This window comes from Streptopelia decaocto, assembly GCF_964273445.1.
Source record: "Streptopelia decaocto genome assembly, chromosome: 1".
NCBI classification, from domain to species: Eukaryota; Metazoa; Chordata; class Aves; order Columbiformes; family Columbidae; genus Streptopelia; species Streptopelia decaocto.
The window spans coordinates 139308480-139330963 of record NC_138663.1 but is presented as its reverse complement, the minus strand read 5'-3'; the positions used below and the strand labels follow the sequence as shown (position 1 = coordinate 139330963).

The 22484-nt window shown below is 51.1% G+C and overlaps 1 protein-coding gene across 4 annotated transcripts in view; it reads left to right on the top strand.

The window, feature by feature from the left end:
* The window catches only part of BOC (BOC cell adhesion associated, oncogene regulated), a 56781-nt gene that overhangs the window by 15454 nt on the left and 18843 nt on the right, over positions 1 to 22484 (top strand). For all 4 annotated transcript variants that reach the window (XM_082063830.1, XM_082063828.1, XM_082063829.1 and 1 more), the window contains exons 2-3: positions 16081 to 16254; positions 16633 to 16911. In XM_082063830.1, the coding sequence (XP_081919956.1) occupies positions 16170 to 16254; positions 16633 to 16911 (364 nt within the window). In that variant the 5' untranslated portion in view covers positions 16081 to 16169. The remainder of the gene's footprint in view (positions 1 to 16080; positions 16255 to 16632; positions 16912 to 22484) is intronic.

Here is a 22484-nt window from a genome sequence, read left to right as displayed (position 1 = left end):
GGGGGAAGTGAGGGGGACGGGATGTCATTTCCCAGATGGGGACCCTGCCAAAGATGTTCTTGCTTCAGAAAGCAAAGAGCGATTTTTGAGGTTATACCAGGTTTAACCCTTTGTCATCCCACTTCTGCCATGCAGGGAAACACCGGAGTCTTGGACCTAAACCTCTGTTATGTTACGTGGCCTAGGTGACCTAAATGATCTCAAGCCAAAGTTTGCTGTCGTGACTAAACACTAATGACAGCCTGAGGTTCTTGGTGAAAATCGTAATGGGTGGTTGAGAAATCTGGGCTTGTTTATCAGTGAGGGTCCAGAACTAGTGCAGTTGCGGTTTAACAACAAAATCAGCATGCTCCCTGCAGGGAATCAGGACTGCTGTGCTGTTTCCTGCACTGTCAGGAGCACCTGGTGGGATTTGGGACGCTGCTGAACCCTGTTTCAGCTGTTTCCATCAGGGGGCAGGGAGTACTTTTGCCTCGTGATGTGCAAGAAGCTTGGGAAACACCTTGTCCTTTGACCAAAGGAGTCCTGTGCTGCTGGGACCAGGGCACCAGCAAGCCCTAGCCCTAGGTAGCTTGTGGTTGTGCTGTGGACTGCTGTGGACTCCTCTTCTCCATTTTGAGCCAGTCTCCTGTACGAGAAGATTGTGTTATTGGAGGGTATGGGGGGCTGGAAAACCTCCACTGGCATATGCTGCTATATTTGTGACTGCCTGGGGCCATAAATATTGCACAGTGTGTAGGCTGCTGATTTAGTTGCCCCAGGGCTGTTGAATGGTAGCAAACTGAGGGTGGGGAATAAAGGGGGGGAGCAGAGAATAGAAAGTTAAAGCAACCCTATGGCTTCATTAAGATCTTTTCCAGGTCATAAATACTTGGAGCACTTGTGTCAGGACTCCAAAGGAGGTCATGTACCTTCTGATTCAAAAAACCAGAGGGTTTTGGTCTGTGATGGTGGACTGTTTGTTGATGTGGAGATCTAGCGTCTTCAGTCTGGATGGGGTTCTCCTGGGAATACCACAGTCCTTCCCTCAGAGCTTGAGGGGGCCAATGCTGTGCGCATAAAATGCATAAAGTCCCTTTGTGTAAACCCAGGTGGAGTCACTATTCACAGCAACTAAACCTGCAGACCCCTTCTTCGTGAGGACTGGCAGTCTCTCTGGCTCTCTCACAGTCCCTTTTGTCCAGCTAAGGAGATAACAGCTTTCCTAACTCCTCCATGAACCTCCTTAACGTAAACACCATCTTCAGCTCCAAAGAAGGTGGCAGTAAGTTTGGGCTGGAGACCACAAGCTTCCTCTTCCCAGCAGCTTTGACTGTAGCATGTGAATTTTTGGTTGCCTACACAGAGTGCAGCTGGCCCCAGACATGTCAAGGAGTGATTATAGCAGCGCTGCTGTAGGTGCATCAGTGGCCAGTGACAAGTGATACATCTAGTGCTGGCCTCAAAACACGCCTTGTGTCTTGCACACTTCTTTCAAAAAAGCCAAGAGTGGTCTGATCTGTAGGAAATGAATATAACACCACTCCGGTGCCACCCATCAGGATGAGGTAGGTGAGAATAGGAGCATTCGGACAGAAGATCACCTGTGCAGGATCACCTGTGGTGGGTTTCAGCTTTATTTTTTACATGTGCAATCTTGAATGATTTCCCGTGGAGGACAGTAAACCTAGTTGGAAATTTCACGCTCACAAGTTACTGCACAGCATGTCCGAACTTAGATATTTTTCTTGAATTTTCTTGGACCCCTTAAGTCATCTGTGGACCCTTTTCCACAGCCTTGCCAAACCATGGATGGGAAGCACTGACCGATGGATAGACACTTGGGCGGGAAGCAGAACATCAGTGTTTCCCTTTACTTGTTCAGTGCCACCAAGAACCCCTGGTTTCAGCGCTGGGATCAGCTGACTTGCCCTTAGATCGCTATCTTGTAGAACTCCCTTCAGCCTGGCGTTTGGCTTCATTTCACTTGCTCAGGTGGTTGCGCATGAGCTGCAGGAAAGTGTCCACTGAACCCACACAGGCTGCTGGTACCCACACCTACCCAGGCCTGCAAATCCTGGGCTAGGTGAAAATGTTTTGAAGGCATGAATTGGCTCCTTGTTCATCAAACTTGGTGGTGGGTCTTCCTGTAGTGGCTCAGCCCCTTGGCTTCACTAATGCCTGCTGACGGGTTCTGTTGGCCTGGGACAGCTGATCATGGGGCGTTTTGCAAATGGTGCCACATTGACTCTGCTGCTTCTCCTTCTCTGTTTACTTAGTTCTTGGCAGCTGCATGTTTGAATGTTTGCTTGACAAACACTTTCCCTGGAGTCTGTGATTACAGAAAGTTTAGTCTGACAAAACCCACTGAATTATCCTGTTCTATGTTGTCAATAATCTCTTTGTTGATGTCTCCCTTTACCACAATATTTTGTGTGGTGCAAATTCGTATTTTTTTCCCCTTGTTGTAATCAACCTGCCACTCCCTGCTTGGTTCAGTTACTGAGGCCTTATCCCCAGGATGCTGACATCTGCATTTTACTACTCCAAAAATCCTGGGGCTACCAGGAACCAGTACAGATAATAGGACTGCATACCTGTCTAGCACCTTTCATTTCAGAATCTGAAATCTTCTGACTCATGTTTATCTGGTTAGTGCTTGTACCAGCTGGGATTTGCTATTCCTGTTTTTGCAGCCTGGGAAACCGACACACAAGGCAGGGGTGTGATTTGTCCGATTAATAAGCGATTCCAGAAATGTGGTGTCATAACATCTGTGACTATGAGTTTCTAACCCTCTTTGTCTTGTAATGCCTAATTTGCCCCCAAAAGGAGAGAAATCAGAGTGGTTGGTTGGTTTTGAGCAATGCTTTATTTACAGCAATCCCCAGGCTTTTTTTTTTTTTGGCACCCCAGTAAATTCCACCCGAGAGCAAAAAGGCAATTGGAAGATTTCTCCAAGGTAAGTTACCTTCCTTGGCTGCAATCAGGTGTCCATAATGTTTTTTACAGGAAAGGCGATATCCAAATATTGTTTCTTGTCCCTTTGGTAGTTTGGAGTGATGTTGAGGGACAAATGTTAACAGCGGGCCCAGAGAAGGGAAAGATCTTGCTGCATTTCAGGGGTGGTAATGAGACTGGTGAAAACATACCTGCAGGTGGCTGGGTGGTCAACTTGGACTGTTAATCTGTCCAGCTGCTGGCCTGTTCTGAATGAGGTCCAAGACCAGGTAGGACACTGCTGTTTTTCTTACCACCTCCAAACACAGCTGAGTACCTTCCAAGCTAACCTGGGATGGCTTATGGTTTTGGGTGGAACCCACAAGCGAACCACGTCATATCACTGGATTCAGCCTCAAACCAGGCAAAGTGCATGAGCTTCTTTCGTTTCACTTGGAGATGACTGGGAGAAGAAGGAGGTGGAAGCAAACCTGCGTGGATCCAGCATTGATGTAAGGCCATAGGTATCTGTTCCTAAAGCACACCAGTACCATTCACGTGGCTAGATGAGACCGGTGACGGCAGAATAATACCCAAGCTGATGTCCCTTGGGAACCTGGGTGTAAGAAGAGGGTCTTTTTGTCTCAAACCCTTCTTGAAAGGGGAGGGAAGAAATTAAAAAAAAAAGATGCTGATGAGGAGGAGGATTAGGGTGAATGCGTGCCCTCAAAGTATGTAATCTCACCACAGGTGATGGGGAGGTTTGGTCACTGTTTCCTGCGCTGTGGGCTCCTGGAGCCTAGTGTGCACGGGGTGTAAGAAACTTTCAGGAAGAGAGGGGTAGAATTGCAAGCCCCAGGAGGTAAAAATGTTGTACTTATTTTTCACGAGTTGCATCAAAACACACAGATTTTGCCTGGGAGGGGGGACAAGCATGTGCAAAAACAGTCTGGCTCGCTAGGAAAGGGGTTGGGGAAGAGTGATGCCAAATAGCTCGGGAAACGTTGCTTTAGGCCTGTTCCTTCCCTCGGCATCCACGCAGGACTTGGGATCAGCACCCCTACGTACAGACCCTCTGGTGGGTGCATGCCAGGGCTTTGTATGGGAGCCACGCACTCCCCTTGAGGCTGGGGCACCCCGAGTGCCCCCCGCCCTTCTCCCCTTCCGCCTTCTCCCATGTGCTTTTATTCCTTTCACAAACAGCGTATGCCAAACCCGGCTCCACAGCTGGCTCTGCTCCACGTGTTTGTTTTCTATGCCTGCACGGCACTCGCCAGCTCCGCTTGCGCCGTGGCTCAGAGGTGGAGGCGGCAAGAGGGGGGGAAGCAGGGGTGGTGGGGAGGGAAACAGGAGCAGGCTGCTGCTTTTCCAAGCCCTTATTTGTTTAAAGCTTAAGCCTGTTTGAGAGAGCCTTTTTGGAGTGAGGGGTAAGTAGCAGAGGCGGGATGCGAGGGGAATGGAGAAAGTAAACTGTGCGTCAAGGAAAGCAAACTTTGCAGCTGGAATTGCTGCTGGTGCTTGTTGTGTGAAGGGCCTGGGGAGGTGCCTCCGACTCTGCACTCACTGTCTCAGCGCGGGTGCAAGTGTAAATGGGCCAGGGTGAAGAGCGGGGAGGCAACAATGGGTCTGTGCTGTGCCCCCTCGGCGGGTGCACAGGCACTGCTGCCTGGTGGGCATTGGCAAAGCGGTCACATTGAACTTGGGTGCAGACGCTTGGCCACAGCTGTCACCAGTGTGTGCTGATGGTGGGCTGGGGTGAGGGCAGGTGAGCCTCCCTTCCCAGGCTGTGGGGCAGCAGTGTGGTGCCTCTGCAGCATGTTTCCCCATCCTTTGGTCCTGGAGCATCCCCCTTGCAGAGAGGGAGAAGCCAGGGACTGGTCTTGCCTGTGTCTGCAGGGTGATGTGAGGTCTTGCTGCATCTCCTGCCCGCATTTGTGTCAGTGTTTGGACTGTGGTGTTCACAAGGTGTATTTATTGCTGGGATGATAAACAGGGCAAATGATGTGCAGACACAACATTGAAAAAAACCCCAAGAGATGCAACAGTCCCCTCTTCATCTCTAGGCAGGGGGAAATCTGTCACCTATCCCGAGACCCTGCTGCGAATGTGTCTCCCATCGTTTTTCACCTCCAGGTGGGCCCCGTGGGATTTTGGAGCAGCAGAGCAGCTGCTGGTCACAGCGTGAATGAGGACTGTGGCTCAGCCCATCTGGGTACTGGCACTCTGCGCCGAGACCCTGCGCCCCACCTAGGCATTTGGCACCAGCCAGAGCATTTTTTATGGGCAGTCATTTCTGTCCCTTTGTTTTGCTGGCCTCGAGCTTCCTCTTGTGTTTTTTGGAGTAGTGACAGGTCTTCCAGGGGAAATTTGTCCCAGCAGAGAGTCCTAGAGGCTTTTGACCTGCTCCCATAACCAAAATGATTATTGTTAGTGAAAAGCATTTAAGTGACAGCTATGGAAAGTAAAAGCTCCCATTTATTCTCAAATTTATAAAAGAGAAAAAAAATAAACCAAACTTTTAAATACAATCTTCAAAGGACAAGAAAAATGAGCTTGTTCTCTTTTGCATCCCAGCAACAAGGCATTGCTGAAAGGAGTGCAAACTAGAAGGCAGTTTCTCTTTATGGTGGTGATGGGGATGTCTCTAAAGCCAGCCATCTGGGGATTAAACTTTGTATTGACGTTACTAGCGAGTACTTTGTCCGGTCTCTTTTGTATGCTCTTCTGGATTTTGATGTCAACTGTGTTAAACTAGCCTCGTGCTTGTTAATTCAGTTTCTAGGCCTGCTCCCATTGAAGTCATGGCAAAGATCAGGCTGATTTTGGAGGCGGCAGAATCAAGTCCTCTGTTATGATCTTCTGACTGCGTTGTTTTAGCAGATATTCTGCTGTGCCGCTGACTTGTGTTTAATATAAGCTTGGTCAGTTTTTTACTGCAACTGTTGTAGGTGCCCCTTCTTTTCAAATACATGCTGGGAGAAGACTCAAAAGCTGGGAAAGCTACCCAAGTCTTTGCTCTTTCCCCATTGCAACTGCCCCCAAGGAAGACTTATAACAATATCACTGGCAGTTTCTGTTGGCTTTTCTGGGGTTTTGTTTGTTTGGGGATTTTTTGTTGTTTGTTTATTTCTTTTTTACAATCTATTATTGTTCCTAATTGGACATGGGCAAGATTTTTCTGTTGTTCCTAGACAATAATTTCTTTTTTTAATTTGATACTTAAAGGGTGGGTTCATGCTTTAGCACATAGAGAAGTGGACTGTTCTCAAGAAGCATCTGGCTGTCTGGCTTATGATCTGCTCTGAGAGTGACAAGTTCTGAGACCCTGTTTGGTGGTGGCCGTAGCTGACAAACACACCAAAATGCCTTCTGCTCCTCGGGCACTCCTGCAGCGCTTCATGCAGATGCTGACCTGTGGTGTTTGTCTGGCATACTGCTCCTCTGTGCTTTGGTTTGTATTATATGGATTCTGCATTTAGAGAGAAGCATGTTTCATCTGGTGGTTACCAGCATGAATGGACACTGCGATATTTATTCTCTGTCCTGGTGAAAGCTGGACCCCATCACGATGCAAAGACAATAATACAGAGATGAGTCTCTTCGGGGCAGCTCAGTGTCACACCTTTGCCGTGATTTGTGGTCCTCCTTCCCTGGGGCCCCTTCCTGACTGCTGGTCTGGCTGCAGAGATGTGGTAGGGTAATATTAGGTAGTGTAAGGTGCGGGATTTGTAGTGTTGCTTCCAGATCAATGGTGAAATGCTTGCTTTGGTCAGCGTGGTGGTGTCCTCTGGTTGGGGGGGTTGGGGACTGACTGGGTGTATGTGCTCCCCAAGAGCTGTGGGGCAAGCAATGTGGAGCAAAGCTGAGCAAAAACAGCTTTGGAGGAGAGCATCCTGCTCTCCCCATGGAAAAATGCTGTTTCTCTGGGATCAGAGCAGACTACGGAAGTACCTCTGTTGATTAAACTTGGAGCAGGATGGAGTTTCTGGTGAGAGCAGGAGTGGTTTTCCTGCTATCATGAGTAACCCAGGTTTAAACAAAGTGGAAGAGTGGCAGGTGGGGAGAAGGAGATTCGCTGGTGACATGGCGATCCCAGGTGACAGCCCCTGCTCTGAGGAAAGCAGGGCAAGGGCCTGAGCCTGGGCTCACATCTGGCAGGTGAGCCATGGCATTGCCTGCTCCTCGCCTGCCCAGCCCTTGGAGAAGTGGGGACAAATGCATAAGGAAATTGGCCAAAATCCCAACTCCCCCATTTCTCCTTCTTTCTTGATCGTCCCGTCTCAATTTAATTTTCCTGCTTTTTCCTTTCTGCCGCCTTCATTCCCCACTTGCCTTTGGTATGTCACAGGGCTTTTGCCCGGCATCATTTTCCCAGCGTCAGCCGGGCATGCCTCCTCTTTGACCTCCCCATAACCCAAGAGGCAATTAGAGCCTCAACCTCAGGCTTCAAGTTGTCTGTTGGTTTTTTTTTTGTTGTATGGAAAGGATGAGAAGGGAAAAACAAAAGCAGTGCCCTGACTAGTGTAAACTAGCCACAGGCACATCTGTGCCTGCGTGATGACGGCTCCTGGTGGGAACTGCCCATCCCTGCCGGCGCTCTCCTCCACTGCAGTTGCTGACAGAGGGGGGAACAACCTGACACTCGGCTGGATTCGGCGCAGTGGAGCCCAGACCGGAGCCAGCGGCATCGCCCAGTGCTCATCGCCCCTCCTGTGGGTCCCATGGCATCAGCCTCTGGCAGAGCCATCCCCCAGGCTTCCCTTGCCCAGGTGTATCCTCTCCCTCATTCCCAGATCCTTGCTGCATGCTTTGCCTCTGTGTGCTAATAGGAAGATATAGATAGATAAACTCTGTTACTGCTTGTGCCAAACATACTAAAGTGAGTAACCCTTCTAGCTAGTGGTGTCAAGTCTCTCGGACATGGGATGGTTTTCACCCTGTTTATTACGGCATCTGTAGCTGTGACACTGATCTCTGGCTTTAGTTGTGATGTGAATGATAAAGTGGGTATTGGTCTAAAGCTACAGCAGCTCTCACAGGTCGGGACTGAAATTGGACTGAAAGGTTTTGACCGGAGAAGCATCCTGTCCCTGCTGCAGGGGCAGCCCCAGCGACTGCTGCGGGGCCGCTTTCCCCACTTCGCGCGTTTGGGAGAAGGAGCCAGAGAGCAGCCAGCAGCTCTGGGCTTGTTGCAGCAACAACATCTGTTTCCTAGGTGCACTTTGTTTCTCAAGAGGCTGTGCAGCACGCTCCATCTGCGCCCTTCTCTCTTTTTTTTTTTTTTTTTTCCTTTTTGTCGCTTGTGCCGCGTTCTGCAGACAAGGACGGGGGCACTTAGGGGAGACGAGTGCTTCCCCGGGTGGACCCTGCGCCAGCCTCTGTGCCAGCGCTGGCTGCCGGGCTCTTTGCACCCAAAGCAGCATTGTCAGCATCTTGACAGCTGGCCGGCTGCATGCTCATTACTTGCCACTTTCCTCTTGCCCTCCACCTCTCCTGCAGAGCCACAGCCACCTCCACCCTCTCCCTTCCCCCTTCGTGCTCCTGCCCCACTGGCCGGCCCTTTGGGGAGCCCCCAGCCTCTCCAGATTAGAGCTCTCCAGGGACTTGGCCCTTTTGAAAGGAAGAAAAAGTAAAAAAAAAAAAAAAAGGGGGGGGGGGGAGGGGGAGAAGGAGGGGAGGAAAAAAATTTATTAAAAAAAAAAAAAAGAGAGAGAGAGAAAAGAAAGAGGGGGAACAGAAGAATGAAAACAGACCCAAGGGGCAATAGTCCCTCGAGCCATTTCACTGCATTACAATGAATATGGACTCTATTAAGCTCCGTTCTGCCTGTTAGTGTTTCCCAGGGCAACACAGCTCCCATATGGCAAGCATGCAGCAGATTAGGGTAGGCCTCCGGGCTTCATTGAGGGCCTGGGGCTTGACTGGCAGTTGAACCCCATCCTTTCCCCCCCCTCCTCACACTTGACACTGCCTGTGTTTATCTAAAGCAAAAAGGGCCAGGGTGGGAGAAGGGGGCATTTGGGGGGTTATTGTCCCGGGCAATGGGAGAGGGCAGGGAGAGGGATGGGGGGAGTGATGAGGGAGGGAGGTGGGATGGAGGAGAAAGGGGGTGGGGGGGCGCAGCCCCTCATACATATTCAGGAGGGGTCTTGAATGGGCAGAGGAGAAATAAAGCAGATGGAATTCATGTTAAAGAACAGCCACAATCGCCCTCCAAAAACAAGGAGAGAAAAGCGGGCAGCCTTAAAGGAGCGTAGGGAGCAGCGTTTATCCAATTAGCAGGGTTGTCAAATTGAATTTACTCAGAATGGAGGGGGAAGCCGGGGGGAAGGAGGGAAATTAAGTGTCTAGGGCATGGGGGGAGCATGATATTGAAGAAAAGACGCGGGTTTTCTTTCTTTCTTACGCATTAGCCTTGTCTTTTCAAGGGCTGGAGCTGTTTTCAGGGCACACCAAAGGGCAGCGAAAGTCGGCATGCATACTCTGTTTTTAGCACAGGGCTCCTCTCATGGTAGCTGCAGAAAAAGGGAGGTGTATCCTGCGGGGCAAGGCCATCCTCACATCCCTGGCCCGCCGGCAGCAGGGCTGTCTCAGGCTGGTGGGTCCAGACACCCTGGGACCACCATGCTGCAGGCATCACCCGAGGCTGTGGTGCCACCATTGCCGTGACACTGGGAAGCCCATGGCTGGCGTGAGGGTGGCATTTCGTTTTTTGAGCAGCCTCACGCTCACTGGCTGACGAAATGCCGACATGAAGGGGTTTGCTCAGTGAAATCAGTCTGATCAGTGCTGGCTGGAAAGTGGCGCTCATTTCAGAGAAACTGTTGGATGGAGAGGTGCCAAAACCTGCAGGCATTTGGTCCTCGTGGGTGCAAGCAAAAGTCAGATGGGCAATAGGAAGGCTCTGTATCACATTGCTAATTTGAAGCCAGCACACCCTGTCACCTGCCTGGAGATACCACAGGCTGTTGTGGCAAAGAGCTGCCCAGAGCAGTAGCTTCATCTTGAGGAAGACAGGAAAAAAAAAGGCGCAAAAATCACTGCGTGTTTTATTTGTTTCATTGCTGGCTTGATTTGCATGAGCAGTACTGTTCAAGGAAAAAGAACAATTTTACCTGTGAACTTAAATTAATTTTTAGAGAGGTGTCTCTTGCCACTGAATTGCTCAGGACATGCTTGTGGAAAATCTGTGGTTCTTTTTTAGGGTTACCCAGTGCCCAAGCATGATTCACAGTTTGCAGGCGACTCACTCATCTACATGGTGGTGGTGCCATGCCAGGTTTTGCTCTGGACATTGTCCTTCTCCCAAGTATAAGAGTGAATTTATCCCAGGCTTCCTCTGTTGTGGCTTCTTGATGGACTCACTGAGCTCACAAGTAGCCAGTAAGAGAGCCTTTTTTGCTTAATCACTTTAAAAAAGGGAGGGGGGTTGGGAAACTCCTCAGACAGTTAATCAAGGGCTATGTTAACAGAGCTAATGCACTCTGAAGTCAGAAGCTTTCAGTGCTACAGGGGGAAGCAGACAAGCTTTTATCCTTGTTTTCACATAAACTGTGCTACCTCCTTGACTTGAAACATGGTGGTGTGACATTGAAACATTGGGTGCTGCCTCCTTCTACCTCCTCCTGACACCACCCGCTTCCTATTTGGGATCCTGCCTCTCCTTATGGCATTCGCACCCCTATCCCTGTTGGATGCTTGTGCTGTTAAAAGGAAGGGGGAATGTCTGGCCTGCTGCAAGCCTCTCCTTTTCCAGACCCTTTCAGAGAGAGTAAGTGTAAGTTAACAGTGTGAAATTAATACTTTGGAGTGGGGATGGGGGTTGGTAGAGGTTAATTTTACCCTCTGGGATGTTATTGTTTGGTGGTTTGGGGAGAAACAGTCAGGGGTGCCCAGGTTGCCCTCCATGCCCAGGAATCACGTGGGAACTTTGCAGGTGACCTGCTCAGGCATGTCACTGTGACAGTATTTTTTCAGCTGCAGGATTATACAGCTGTGTGGTGGCTTTTTTCAGATGGGGTGCAAAAGACTGGAGATTCAAGGACAACTTGCCTGATGGGATGAGGTCCCAGTCAAAGACCTTTGGATTTCCAGCCCTGCCATTGCTTTACTGTATAACCTTGGGCCAGGCTGGCTTCCTCTTCCAGACCTCAGGTTCCCCCTTCTGTGAAGCAAAGGGGTGCTGTGGCTCTTTTCTCTTTTACATTTTATTTTTCAGTGTGTTAATCTCTATGGAACAACAACAACAAAAATACTGTCTTGCATTAAAAACTAATGATTACAAGTAAAATTGGCACGCTGTACTGTGTAAGACATTGCTTTTTCTGAAGCGCTTAACTCTCAATGTATAAAACAGAGTGCTGGGAGTATCATTGTCCCTACTTGACCTGTTGGAAATGGAGACCAGCTGCAGTGGATTCTCCAGAGTTACCCAGGGTGTCCCCAGCTGGTCGCTGGACCTGAGTTGCTGTAGTCTTTCCCTTAGTGCAAAGCAGCCCCTTCCTGCTGCTCCTCCCTGCAAATAGAGGGGGCTTGGGGGCTTGCCACCTGCCCCAACCCCAAATCACCCTCGTGTGCATCAGCAAGTTTGCCCCATCTCCCAGTCTGCATCTGCATTTCCCCCTCTGCCTGCCCGTGGAGCTGAGGTGTGCGGTGTGGGGATGCTGGTTCTTATTTGGGAGCCTTGTAAATCACAGACAGCGTGGCAGTAACAAGGGCTGCTTGGCTGGCCCTTGTTAAGCAGGAGGGGGGCTTGGGGCTGTGGGCAGCATTTCCTCAGTAAAACCTTCAGTTTCTAATCAGAAAACACCTCTCCTGCTGCCTGTGCTTAATTCATTCCCCTTTTTCCTTTCCATCTTTATCATCCCACCCTGCACACGCACGCACCTTTCTTTTTTATATCTTCACCTCTGGTTTTCCTTTTCTTTCTCTGCTCCCTGTGCAGTGCCCTCTGTCGCGGCAGCACAGCTGGGGCCACGCTGGGCTTCGGTGTGTGGCGGGAAGCCGAGCCGACAGATTTTACACCCACACCATCCCCCCAATATCTAATGAAGCTCTCATTAATTTTGTTCTTCTAATGGCCCCTCCTTTGATTTACTGGGCTGTCTGAAAGGGACTTGGAGCCTTTGCTTCACTGACAGGAAATTGTTATTTTAACCTGGCAGGAAAGAATTAAAAATAAATAAACAAATAATTTTTTTTTTTTGTTTTCCCTCCCCCATCAAATCTCTTGAAGTGACTTTTAACTCTTTCTTTTCCCAAGCAGCAATTAAGCAGAAGCTTTTAAGGCTGGTTGTGTTGGTGGATGCAGAAGTGTTGGCAAGGAAGGGTATCTTGGTAGCATACCTGCCCTGGGGAGAGGAGGCAGCAGAGCAGGACACCATCACACAGCAGCCCCACGGTTCCCAGTAGAGCAGCCCCACGGCTCCCAGTAGAGCAGCCCCACGGCTCCCAGTAGAGCAGCCCCACGGCTCCCAGTAGAGCAGCCCCACGGCTCCCAGTAGAGCAGCCCCATGGTTCCCAGTACAGCAGCCCCATGGTTCCCAGTACAGCAGCCCCATGGTTCCCAGTACAGCAGCCCTGCAACTCCAGGAACAACGCCCTGCCCGGGACTGCCGGCTCTGGGAAGGCAACTGGGGTGCCTGGGGCCTCCTCCACTCCCCATCTCTATCACCTTTCCTGCTGCAGCCCACTCTGGCAGGGTTTACAGGGACACCGGGCAGATCGAAAGCTGCCTGATTAATAAAGTTCTTTGCTTTGCACGACTGCAGGCTGCTTAAGGGCAGCGTTTTCAAAAGGGGTCAGCTCCCATTTAGGCATCGGAATAAGTTGGTTGCCTATTCAGGAGAGCTCAGCATGTCAAGAACTGAATGCTTTTGAAAATCTGGCTTCAATTGTGGAATTTCAAAATCTGGCCCTGGATCCTAATAGTTCTTTTGGAACTGATGTTTTCATTCGTTTTCCTCATTATTTTTATGCTGGCCATTTACTTTTTGTACTTCACTCAGCTGTGAAAGAAATGGCCACATGTCCCTATTTAGAGATCATATTCTGCCTGGAGGCTTGGGGAGGTACCATACACTTGTTGCAACACACCTTCTCTCCTCAGTCTCTGCTCAATACTCTTGAGTCTGCCCAGTGTCGAGGCCAAATTTTTTGATCTCCCCTTTTTTCTCCCCACCTATTGCCCTTCATCTTTTTACAGACCTGGGAGTAGCCAGTTTAGTCATTGCATCGGTGTGCCTGGGTGGTCCCAGCTCACGAAGGGTCCCTTACATGCTTCTGCACTGTTGGCTTTGCCCTTCTGGCTAGAGGCTCCTCACGACGCAGAGCTGCAGGGAGGTCTGGTTGAGAATGTCTTTGCCTACCCCCTCCCACAGCATGGGCTCCAGGGACCAACTCTTTCCCATCCAACATTTTTCCATCTTGCTGCCAAACCCATCCAGATAAGGGGGAATGAGTCAGCTTTGCTCTGTGGGCTTCCAGCACTGAGGAACAAGACATTAAGTCTTTGCCCCAGAATGTTTCTTCTACATTGGTAGAAGGTTTTCTGTTCCCAGCAACCCCAATGGTGTGAGGTACACACTAAACCTGTTTTTTAAGTCTAAACTAACTCGAAGTCTTTTCCAGCGGTGCATCAATGGTGTTCAACGGTGCGTGTTCTGGTGCGGACAGACCATGGGCACTTTAATGGCCGTGGTCAGTGGTGGTTTGCCCAAGATGTCTGTGGCATAACGAAGTGTGCTTTGGTGGCTGTCTGACATGGAGAAATGAACTTGAGTAACTCAGATGGTCTCCAAGTCAAAAGCTAAAGGATCTTGTACAACAGTACGTGCTGGTTGATGGGGGAAACTCTTCAAAAACATATTGTTGGGAGTCTCTTCTCTCCTTGGAGGAAGAGTGGTACCAGGAAGGATGTGATGCGTGGAAGGAAAGTTGCTGTCTTGTCACTTTGGCATTGGAGGTTGCCCACGGAGGATTTTTTGATGTAACAGGGCTGTGGGCTGCAGTAGCTAGAGTAGGAGTGTAGCTGATCTTTCTGGCTACCTAGCCTGACATCTGATGGGCAAGCTCTGTCCATGCTCCTGGCCACCTGCAAGCCACGTCAGGCCATGCTGAGCTTTTACTCTGCCTCTCAGCAGGGCTTGTTATCTTGGCCTCATGGCCACACTAACCATGGCTGTGAGACTCCTGGGAAGGAGCTGCCGTGCCTTGAGCCTCCTGCGCAGGTTGCTGAGGGAGCTCACGTCAGCCTGCAAAGTGCCACCTAAAGATGCTATTTGTGGCGTTTGTGAAGCTCCAGCTGCAGGTCACTGTACTTGGCATTGCTTCCTTTTGAAATTGCCAGCTCAGGCATGGCTTTTCTTTGTCTTCTCTCTTCTCAACTTAATGTGAACATCTTCTCCATGACTTCTTCCCCAGGCAGTGCTCTGGGACAGGGAGAAGGGGACAGCTTGTGAGGCTGTCAGAGGGGTAGCCCACTTTGCAGAGGTGCATGCCAGCTGGCTGATTGGATTCTTGCTGTCACCGTGTGGACCTCAGCACGGCCAACCATGGACATTGATCCTGCACTGCACTCTTGTACCTTTGCTGTCCCCAGAGAACAAGCAAAGTCATTTGAGAGTATCTTGGTGAGATTTCCCCCAACACTGTGATTCCTTGCTAGCAGTAACCAGCCTTGTCTTGAACGACTTGCCAAACATCTCATGGGGAGTCTGTGGCAGTCCTTACCTCAGGAGATAGGAGGTTTAGTTTTGGAGGTTATGTTTGAAGGGACTCATTGCCTCTTTTTGACTGAGATGGTTGTGGAAAGAACATGCTCAAACAGGTGATGGCTCAATCAGTGACCAGAGTGGAAGTAGGAAATACTGCTCTGCAGAGTTCGGGTGTTCTTGAGGGCGGTGGTTGGAGCTAATGAGCTTGTTGTGTGTTGGGGGGGAGAGCAGGCAATATAACTGCTGTTTGGGCTGGCTGCCATGGCTTGTTTGGGCTTCTCCCTTGCTAATGTGGACATGCCACAGGAACAATTCTGAAATGCCTTTGAGACTGGCAGGTCATCTTCTTGGTCCTACAGCTAAAGGAGGCTCAAAATCCTGTAGCTGCATTACAATGTCCGTAGAGGGAGGTCTGTCCTTGACTTCAGCCTTTTCCCTTGGTTGAAGCTGAATTCAGTCTGACATCCAAGGTGTTTCTTGGTGCAACCACTTAGATCTTTAATCCTCCTGACCTGCCTTGTCTGCTTTAGCGTTTGTTCACGACAGTCTCTCCAAAACAGCTGCTGCAGCGTGCAGCTCTTCACAGCAGCCTGGGTTGTGACGGGTGGCCTCAGGCTTCAGGTTTTTTTGAGGTTGTCGATGCTTTCAAATATGAATGTAGCGGTTTGTCTGGACAGGGTAGTTCAACTCAAAATAGGCAGTGTGTTTCTGGCAGAACAGTTAATCTGAAATATTTCCATAGATTGGGTCTCTTCGTTTAGAAGAAAGATGTAGAATCCCAAATTAGCGTAATCCACCGTCAGCTTGCTGCACTGAATTTAAACAAATTTAGAACTCAACATTTATTTTCTCTTGGAATTGTCCCCTCTGTTTCAGAATAACTCCTTGCAGAAATGCCCTGAAAAACTTTCACATCTCCTAAGGAATCCCATCTGGATTGAAACATGGGCATGCCCAGTAGCAGCATGGCTGATGTCTCAGAAAGAGACTCTGAAACTGTGGGATCACCTCTGTTTTCATATAGCTCGGGACTTGTACCCACTCGTATACTTTTGTGTTCAAACTAGAATTTGTTCCAGACATGGCTAAGAAGGGGCAGCAACACTTGGTGAATATTGTCACTGGCACTTTGTTGGAAATGTTTGTGTTTTGCTCCTGAGAATTGCCTGGTGTGCATTGCTGGCTCAATAGATGTGTTCACTGTGCCGAATCCGAAACAGGGAAGGGGAGTACGTGCCTGTACACGCACAGGTAGATTTGTACTGAGGGCTGAGGATGGGATATCTTGGGAGACTCATGACCATGCTTGGGGGAGAGGCTGGAGAAGTGCTCAGACCGCCAGCCTGGTGAATCCCTGGGAGTTTAGGGATATTGGTAGGGAAGCCAGGTAGGGCTGGAAAGCAGAGGGAAGTCCGAGGGTTTCATCCATTGTGTCTCTTGTTTGCAGGATTCTGCTCCCGCGCTTCCACTGCATCCCCTGAGGCAGCTTATGGGACCCTTCCCTGGGCGCCTCTGCCCCAGGACACGCCGCATGGGATGGCAATGACACGTGGAAAGAAGAGACCCATGTCCCCCATCTCATGCCTCATCCTTGCAGCCGCTAGCTGCTTTGCCAGACTGAGTGAGTTTCTCTTCTTACCCATTTTGTTACTGTTTTGCCTTGATGCTGGTTAGCACAGCAGTGCCTCAAACACAAAGTAGTTTTCTTTCTCTGCTGCTTCCCTCAATAGCCTTGACCAACAGCCTAGGTTCAAACACTCCTCCAGAGGAGAAGGGGACACAGTTGGAGTTGGACATCTCTGTCTATTGCTGCCCAGAAGAAATGGGGCTGGTGTGCATCTCAAAGCACTGGGGTGGGTGTGTGGGGAGCTAAGGGGAAGGTGCAGCACAGCAGAAGCTATGGGGAATGCAAAATGTACCAGCCCTGCGTTTTTTTCCTCTGTCCTTTCTTACTGAGTCTCACAAAGCTTTCTTATTCCAATTTTTTCGCTTTGTGCAGGTGAATCTCTGCAGGTGACAGTGCAACCTGCCTCCATTGTCCAAAAGCTTGGGGGCCTAGTCAGCCTGGGGTGTATGGTGGATCCCCCCAGAGTGAACCTCACATGGAGACTGAACGGGAAAGAGTTGGCTGGATCAGACGAGGTGCTGGGTATCCACATCGAGCGAGGGAAACTTGTCATCGCAGCTCTCAACAACCACACGGTGGGGCGATACCAGTGCATCGCTCGAGTTCCCGAAGGAGTCATTGCCAGTGTCCCCGCAGTGGTCACATTAGCTAGTGAGTAACTTAAGTCCTCTGCCTTCCACTGCATAGCAATGGCCATCACTCATGTGTCTTGGGAGGCTCATCTGCACCTACTCATTCATGCTCCTTTGGCTTAGGCCACTTTGGAGCATTTTTGATCATGGAGTGACTGTCATGTGGCCTAGCCATGACCCAAGCAGTCCTCATGCATGGTAGGCTGCAGACCTGTCCTGCAGTGACAGTTTTTGCAAGACCACAAAAAGCAGGAAAGACTTGAGCGATGGGGTTTATGTGTGTGGTTGGTTCCCCAGCCCTCGTGTTGCTCCATCTGGTTGCTGACGTCTTGATTGAGGTTACCAAAACTACCTGCTGGTGCTGATGTCCAAACCGCAGCCTAGGCTGCTACAGGGCTGTTGCCAGTGCTGGGTCAGTGTGTGCTAAGTTTTGCTGCCTTCCTGACCCACAGAAAGTGAAGTCCTTTGCTCGTGCTGTGGTGCATCCTGCATTTTTTGTGTTGCCCCTGGGCTCATCATAACCAAAGTACCAGGTCATGAGCTCGCAGTAAGGAAAGGCTGGTGTGGTTTTGGTGAGGAGGCACTTCTGAGCACCTCCCTTTAGGGGCTGGTGGTCCTCTGTGTGCCATTGGGAGGATCCCTTGCTGAAAGGCAAGGTGAGGGAGATAGATGGTGGTAGAATGGCTGCATGGAGATGTTGAAGGCAGTGGCTGTGCTGTCCTCGTTTGGTCAGACAGGCACAGAAGTCGGCAGGAGGCAGATACAGGAAAGCAGAGTATCTAAAAGCACTTGTAACGAGATTTTTGTCTTTAAGGGGCAGGAGGCTGTATTCATTACCACTGCTATGGGTCCCAGGAGGGTGTGCTCCCCCTTTCCAGGGCATTGTCCTCTTCCTACCATGTTACAGTGGCATGGCAGCAATGAGACACCTTGTTTCTAAGCCGAGACTCCGATTGAGGGACTTTGCTCCTACCTCCGAGCTTACGTGCTCCTCACTGCTGCCCTCTGGCATTGGCGAGGGACCAAGGAGATGCGTGTGCATGAGAGGGGGTGTCTTGGAGTGGGGAACTTCTCTTATGGGAGTCTGGTTTTGGGCAGATGTTATGCTCAAATGTGAGAAAGTGCGGTGTTTGGATGCATCTGAGAAAGGGCAGCCCACGCCTGCTTAGAGCTGGGGGGGCTCTGCGTGGACCACCCTTGTTTAGGCAATGAAGAGTCTGATCTCCTCAGAGACCCGTGCAGTTTTTGGTGGAGCAAGTGCGTGCAGAGGAGACCGCCATCCCCTGGCGGGGACAGGCCCCAGGCATGGAAAGGGCTTCATCTTCCCAGCAAGGGGGAGTTTGGGGCTAAGTCTTAAAAAAATGAAGAAGTGAAGATGTTTGTGCAAAGTGGGGGCTGGCTTTGCTGTAAAGCCAAGAGCTATTGGCTTGTCACTGATACATTAATCAGGAATGAAATGTTTAGGCCAGGCTGGGTGGGAGGAGGAGGTGAGGGAAAGTGAGGGGAGGGTTGCTGAGCTCTGAAGCGGAGTGGGAGGGGGTTGTCACGGGGCCGAATCTGTCGGGGGATTTGGCCTGAGCCCCGTGCCGAGATTAAGTTTCGGAGAACACATTCCAGAGCAGAAAGGGGGCTGTGTGCGCTGGTGGCCTGACAGAGGGAAGGAGAGAAGGGGAGAGGTGGATGGGATTACCAAAGACATGGTTTGCATTTAGGAGAGCAGGGTGTGCACACCTCCTCAGCCTGATCCATGCCTTCTTGGGCTGATCCCCTTTTCTTTTTTTCCCCTCACCCCTAATACACCACTGCTACCAGCTCTGTTTCCAGGGACACAGCATGGCTGTTTGAGCTGTCTGCTTTGGTCTAGCATCAGTGGTGGATGGGAGACAGGTCCTAGAAGACCGGAAGGTCCCACCATGTCCCTCAGGGCAAATCAGAGCCACAACTGAGTAGTCCATCAGCCCTCTCCAGGAGCCAAATCACCTCCTGGGGACGGGTGTGCAAAAGAGGAGGCTTGCCCATTGCTGCGGTCCCTGCCATGGCAAAGGCACCACCACTGAGGGGAGGTCAGGAGCACCATTCTGTGGAGTGCACGAAACTGGAGCCAGAAGTTGGGTGAACAAGCAACTAATCCATCATGGAGCAGCCCTGGGCTGTGCTGCGTGGGTCCCTTGTCCTTCAGGGGAGCTGGGGATGGCAAAGGCTGTGTTCCATGCATCCAGAGAGCTCCCAGGCAGGGAAGTCTTGGCAATCAGCGAGTGGAGAGAGACAGAAGGCAGCCCAGGAAAGATATGGGGCTGAAGGTGTAGGAGGGAAACCTTCTGGAGGGGTTCAAATAACAAGTTTGTGAGCTGGAGGCTGCTTTCAACAGTGGCTTTGCAATGGTCTGAAATAACAGAGGGAACAGATTTGTGGTGGAACTGAGTCTGAAAGCTATGGTAGCAGATGTGCCATGGGCTCTCAGTCCAGCTCCAGACCTCCTCTACAGGGCCTTGCTCTGAGCTGGTTCAGTGGGACTGCGGCTCTGGGAGTGGAGAGGGAAACCCGTGGTAGGTCAGTGTAGCACTGGGTACATCTCTTCCAGATCACTTGCTAGGCTGAAAGTAAACCATCTGAAAGTCTTAGCCTCATCCAAAAATTATTTTGGGGAGCCAGGGGAACAGTGAAACCAGAAAGTGAATAAAAGCAGCAGGGTGGGGTATGGAAATATTTTCAAGGTTTAGGTTTGTTTTGGAAGAGGACCTGGAGTCATGGGAAAAAGTGTCTTGCTAGGTTTCAGGGGGTGTAGGTAACATCATCTGGCCAACTTTTAAGGTATTTCCACTCCTCTCTCTCTCTTCCTCTGCTGGACAAAACACCCTTCCAGTGCCCCAGGCTGTGCGTGCCTGGTCTTTCGAGGCCTCCTTGTGTTTTGCTGACGGTCAGCAAACAGATAACCATCACTGTCATGCTGGCAGCCACAGGGTAGCCTTGAGACTGATACCTCCTCCCGTCTGTGGCACAGCAATGCGGAGTTCTCTGCTCTCCCTGGCTCAGAGGGCTGGTTGAAACTAGCATTAAATTGCTCCAACTGAGATAAAATAGCTATTGTATAGCTGAGGACTGGAGGGAGGAGGGATTTGCACAAAGGGAAGATTTCTTAAAGGAACAAAAGGAGCAGCAATTCAGGCACTACTTGGGTACTTCTGAGTATGGTTAGAGCTGACCTGGTGCTCCATGATACCACAGTTGACCTTGGCAGCCTGTGGAGGGGAGATTCAAGCTGGACAGGAGGAGGACATTTTTTACAATGAGGGTGGTGAAACACTGGCAGTTTGCCCAGAGAGGTGGTAGATGACCCATCCCTGGAGACATTCCAGGCCAGGCTGGAAGGGGCTCTGAGCAACCTGATCTAGTTGCAGATGTCCCTGCTCATCGCAGAGGGTTGGACTAGATGACCTTTGAAGGCCTCTTCCAACCCCAACTATCCTATGATTCTGTGATACTTGTTGGTTGCTGGTGTGCTGCCCAAGATCAGCCCCGCATGGCCCCAGTTGCAGCCCTTCAGCTCGGCAGTAATGGGCTGGAGTCCAGGACAGCTTGACTGGATGGGGCAGAGGTATTCCTGGTTGTCTGAGCCAGGCCCTAAGCCTTCGTACAGCTGAGAGCTGCAAGGAATAGAAGGATACTTTTTTTGCCCACTTGCAGGTGGCAAATTTACCATGACACCGGAAGCCCTGCTCTAGCCCCTCTCCTGGGTGGAGATTGTATATGAAAAAGGTATGGCTGCCCTAGGCTCTGGTGAGGCCAGATAAATCCACCAGGGACATGAACAGGGTGCTGTGGGCTGGTCCTACAACAGCAAAAGGCTCAGAAGGTAGTGAGCCCTTGGTGGTGGGACTGAAGCAAAGCCGGTGGGCAGAAGTGCTGAAAGCCGCGCGGCTCTCACCATTCAGCCGTGCGCTTGCAAAATCAATGCAGGGAGCACAGCAGCAAGCCTGACCTGGATAGATGTGACATTTAAAAACAAAATAATAGATGAGGGGTGCAGCAAACAGACTCCACCTGTTCCAGTATATCCGCCATGGCCAGGGACAAGAGGAGTGTAGGCCTCTGGTGTCCTGGGGATGGTGTGGGAGGAGTGAGGCTCATGGGCCCCACGTCCCTCCATCAGCACTGCCGGTGAGGGCAGCCCTCAGGTTTGGGGCAGCACGTAGGGGAAGCAGGGCCTCAGCGTGTGGCGCTGGCAGGCAATGACCCTGCACCAGGTCGGGCTGGGCATCCCCCAGGAATTTGCAGCTGCTTTCTGAAGACAGCCTCATTCATTTTCCTCCGCCTGGGCCTCTCCTCTGATGGCTCCCCGGAGGGGATGGTGGGAGGATGGGAAGGGGGCTACTGCACGCTCGAAAAGCATTTGCTGAGCAGGCACGGGGGGCTCTGGTGCTGGGGGCAGAGGTGGCGTGAGGAGGAGAAAGAAAGAAAACACGGTTGGTGTTGCTTGAGCTGGTGGAGCTGCGGCATGAGGGCTGTGCAATGGGCCCAGGGCAGCATGGGGGAGTGGGGCAGGGCAGGGGGGATGCATTTGGCGGTGAGTGAGCAGGTGGGAGGCCAGAGGGCTGTGCCTGTCCCCTCAAGGTAGCAAGGGGTGATGGGGACAGCACAGGTGCCCAGGTTCCTGTGGCACTGACCAGGCAGTGAGTGACAGCCGTAACCCAGGGCTTCTCTGTCAGTCAAGGGGAGATCAGTGAAGGGCGCCTTCCCTCAGGCTTGGGGTCCACCATCCCTGCCCATTCCCCTTCTCAGGGCCCCTGCCTTCCCTCCTTCACCTTTCCCTACAGCAAGGAGGACTTCCACCTTGAGGGCCGGCACTTTATTTACTACGGCTTCTCTGAAATTATTTATGGTCTCCCATTCATTTAATCTGGTCTGTCTCGCTTGCCTCGTTGCTTGGCCCCCAGCCCTGGGATTCAGCTGGTTTCCCTCCCTGATGACAGCGGCACAGCCAGCAGCAGGGCTGACCCTCCCTGCGCCCCGGCTCACCCCGATGTGCCTCAGAGAGGGGTGCAGATGGACACAAGCACTGTCCTTCGGTTGCACTCCCTTCGAAAGAAAACAAAACAACAACAACAACAAAAAAAAAAAAAAAAAAAAAAAAAAAAGAAAAAGGAGGGGAAAAAAAAAAAAAAGAGGAAAAAAATAATCCTGTTATCCCAGCACGGCTGGGATTGGCAGCACTGTCTGTCCGCAGCACCTCCCAGCCGGTGGCTTGTGGATGAGGACTTGCTGCTTGCCTGTGGTTAAGTGTGTCTTTTAAGGACAAGGACATGGGCTGGCACACCGGGCGCTGCCATATGGAAAGGAAAACCCAGCCAGTGGAGAAGGGGATGTGGTTTCTCCCAGCTGCGGTGGGACTCAGACCCAAGGTGCAAATTGCATGTCAGACGTGAGGCGTGGCTGCTGCCAGCTGGGCAGCCAAAGGGGTGAGTGCTGCATCCCCCTGACACTGACCCCCTCCTCCTCCTCCCCTGCCTCTGCTGCCTGCTGGGGGAAGGCACGTGTTGGCTCCCCACATCTCGGGGGGGTTCCTTTGAAGCCCCCAGGGCAAAACTGTGTGTC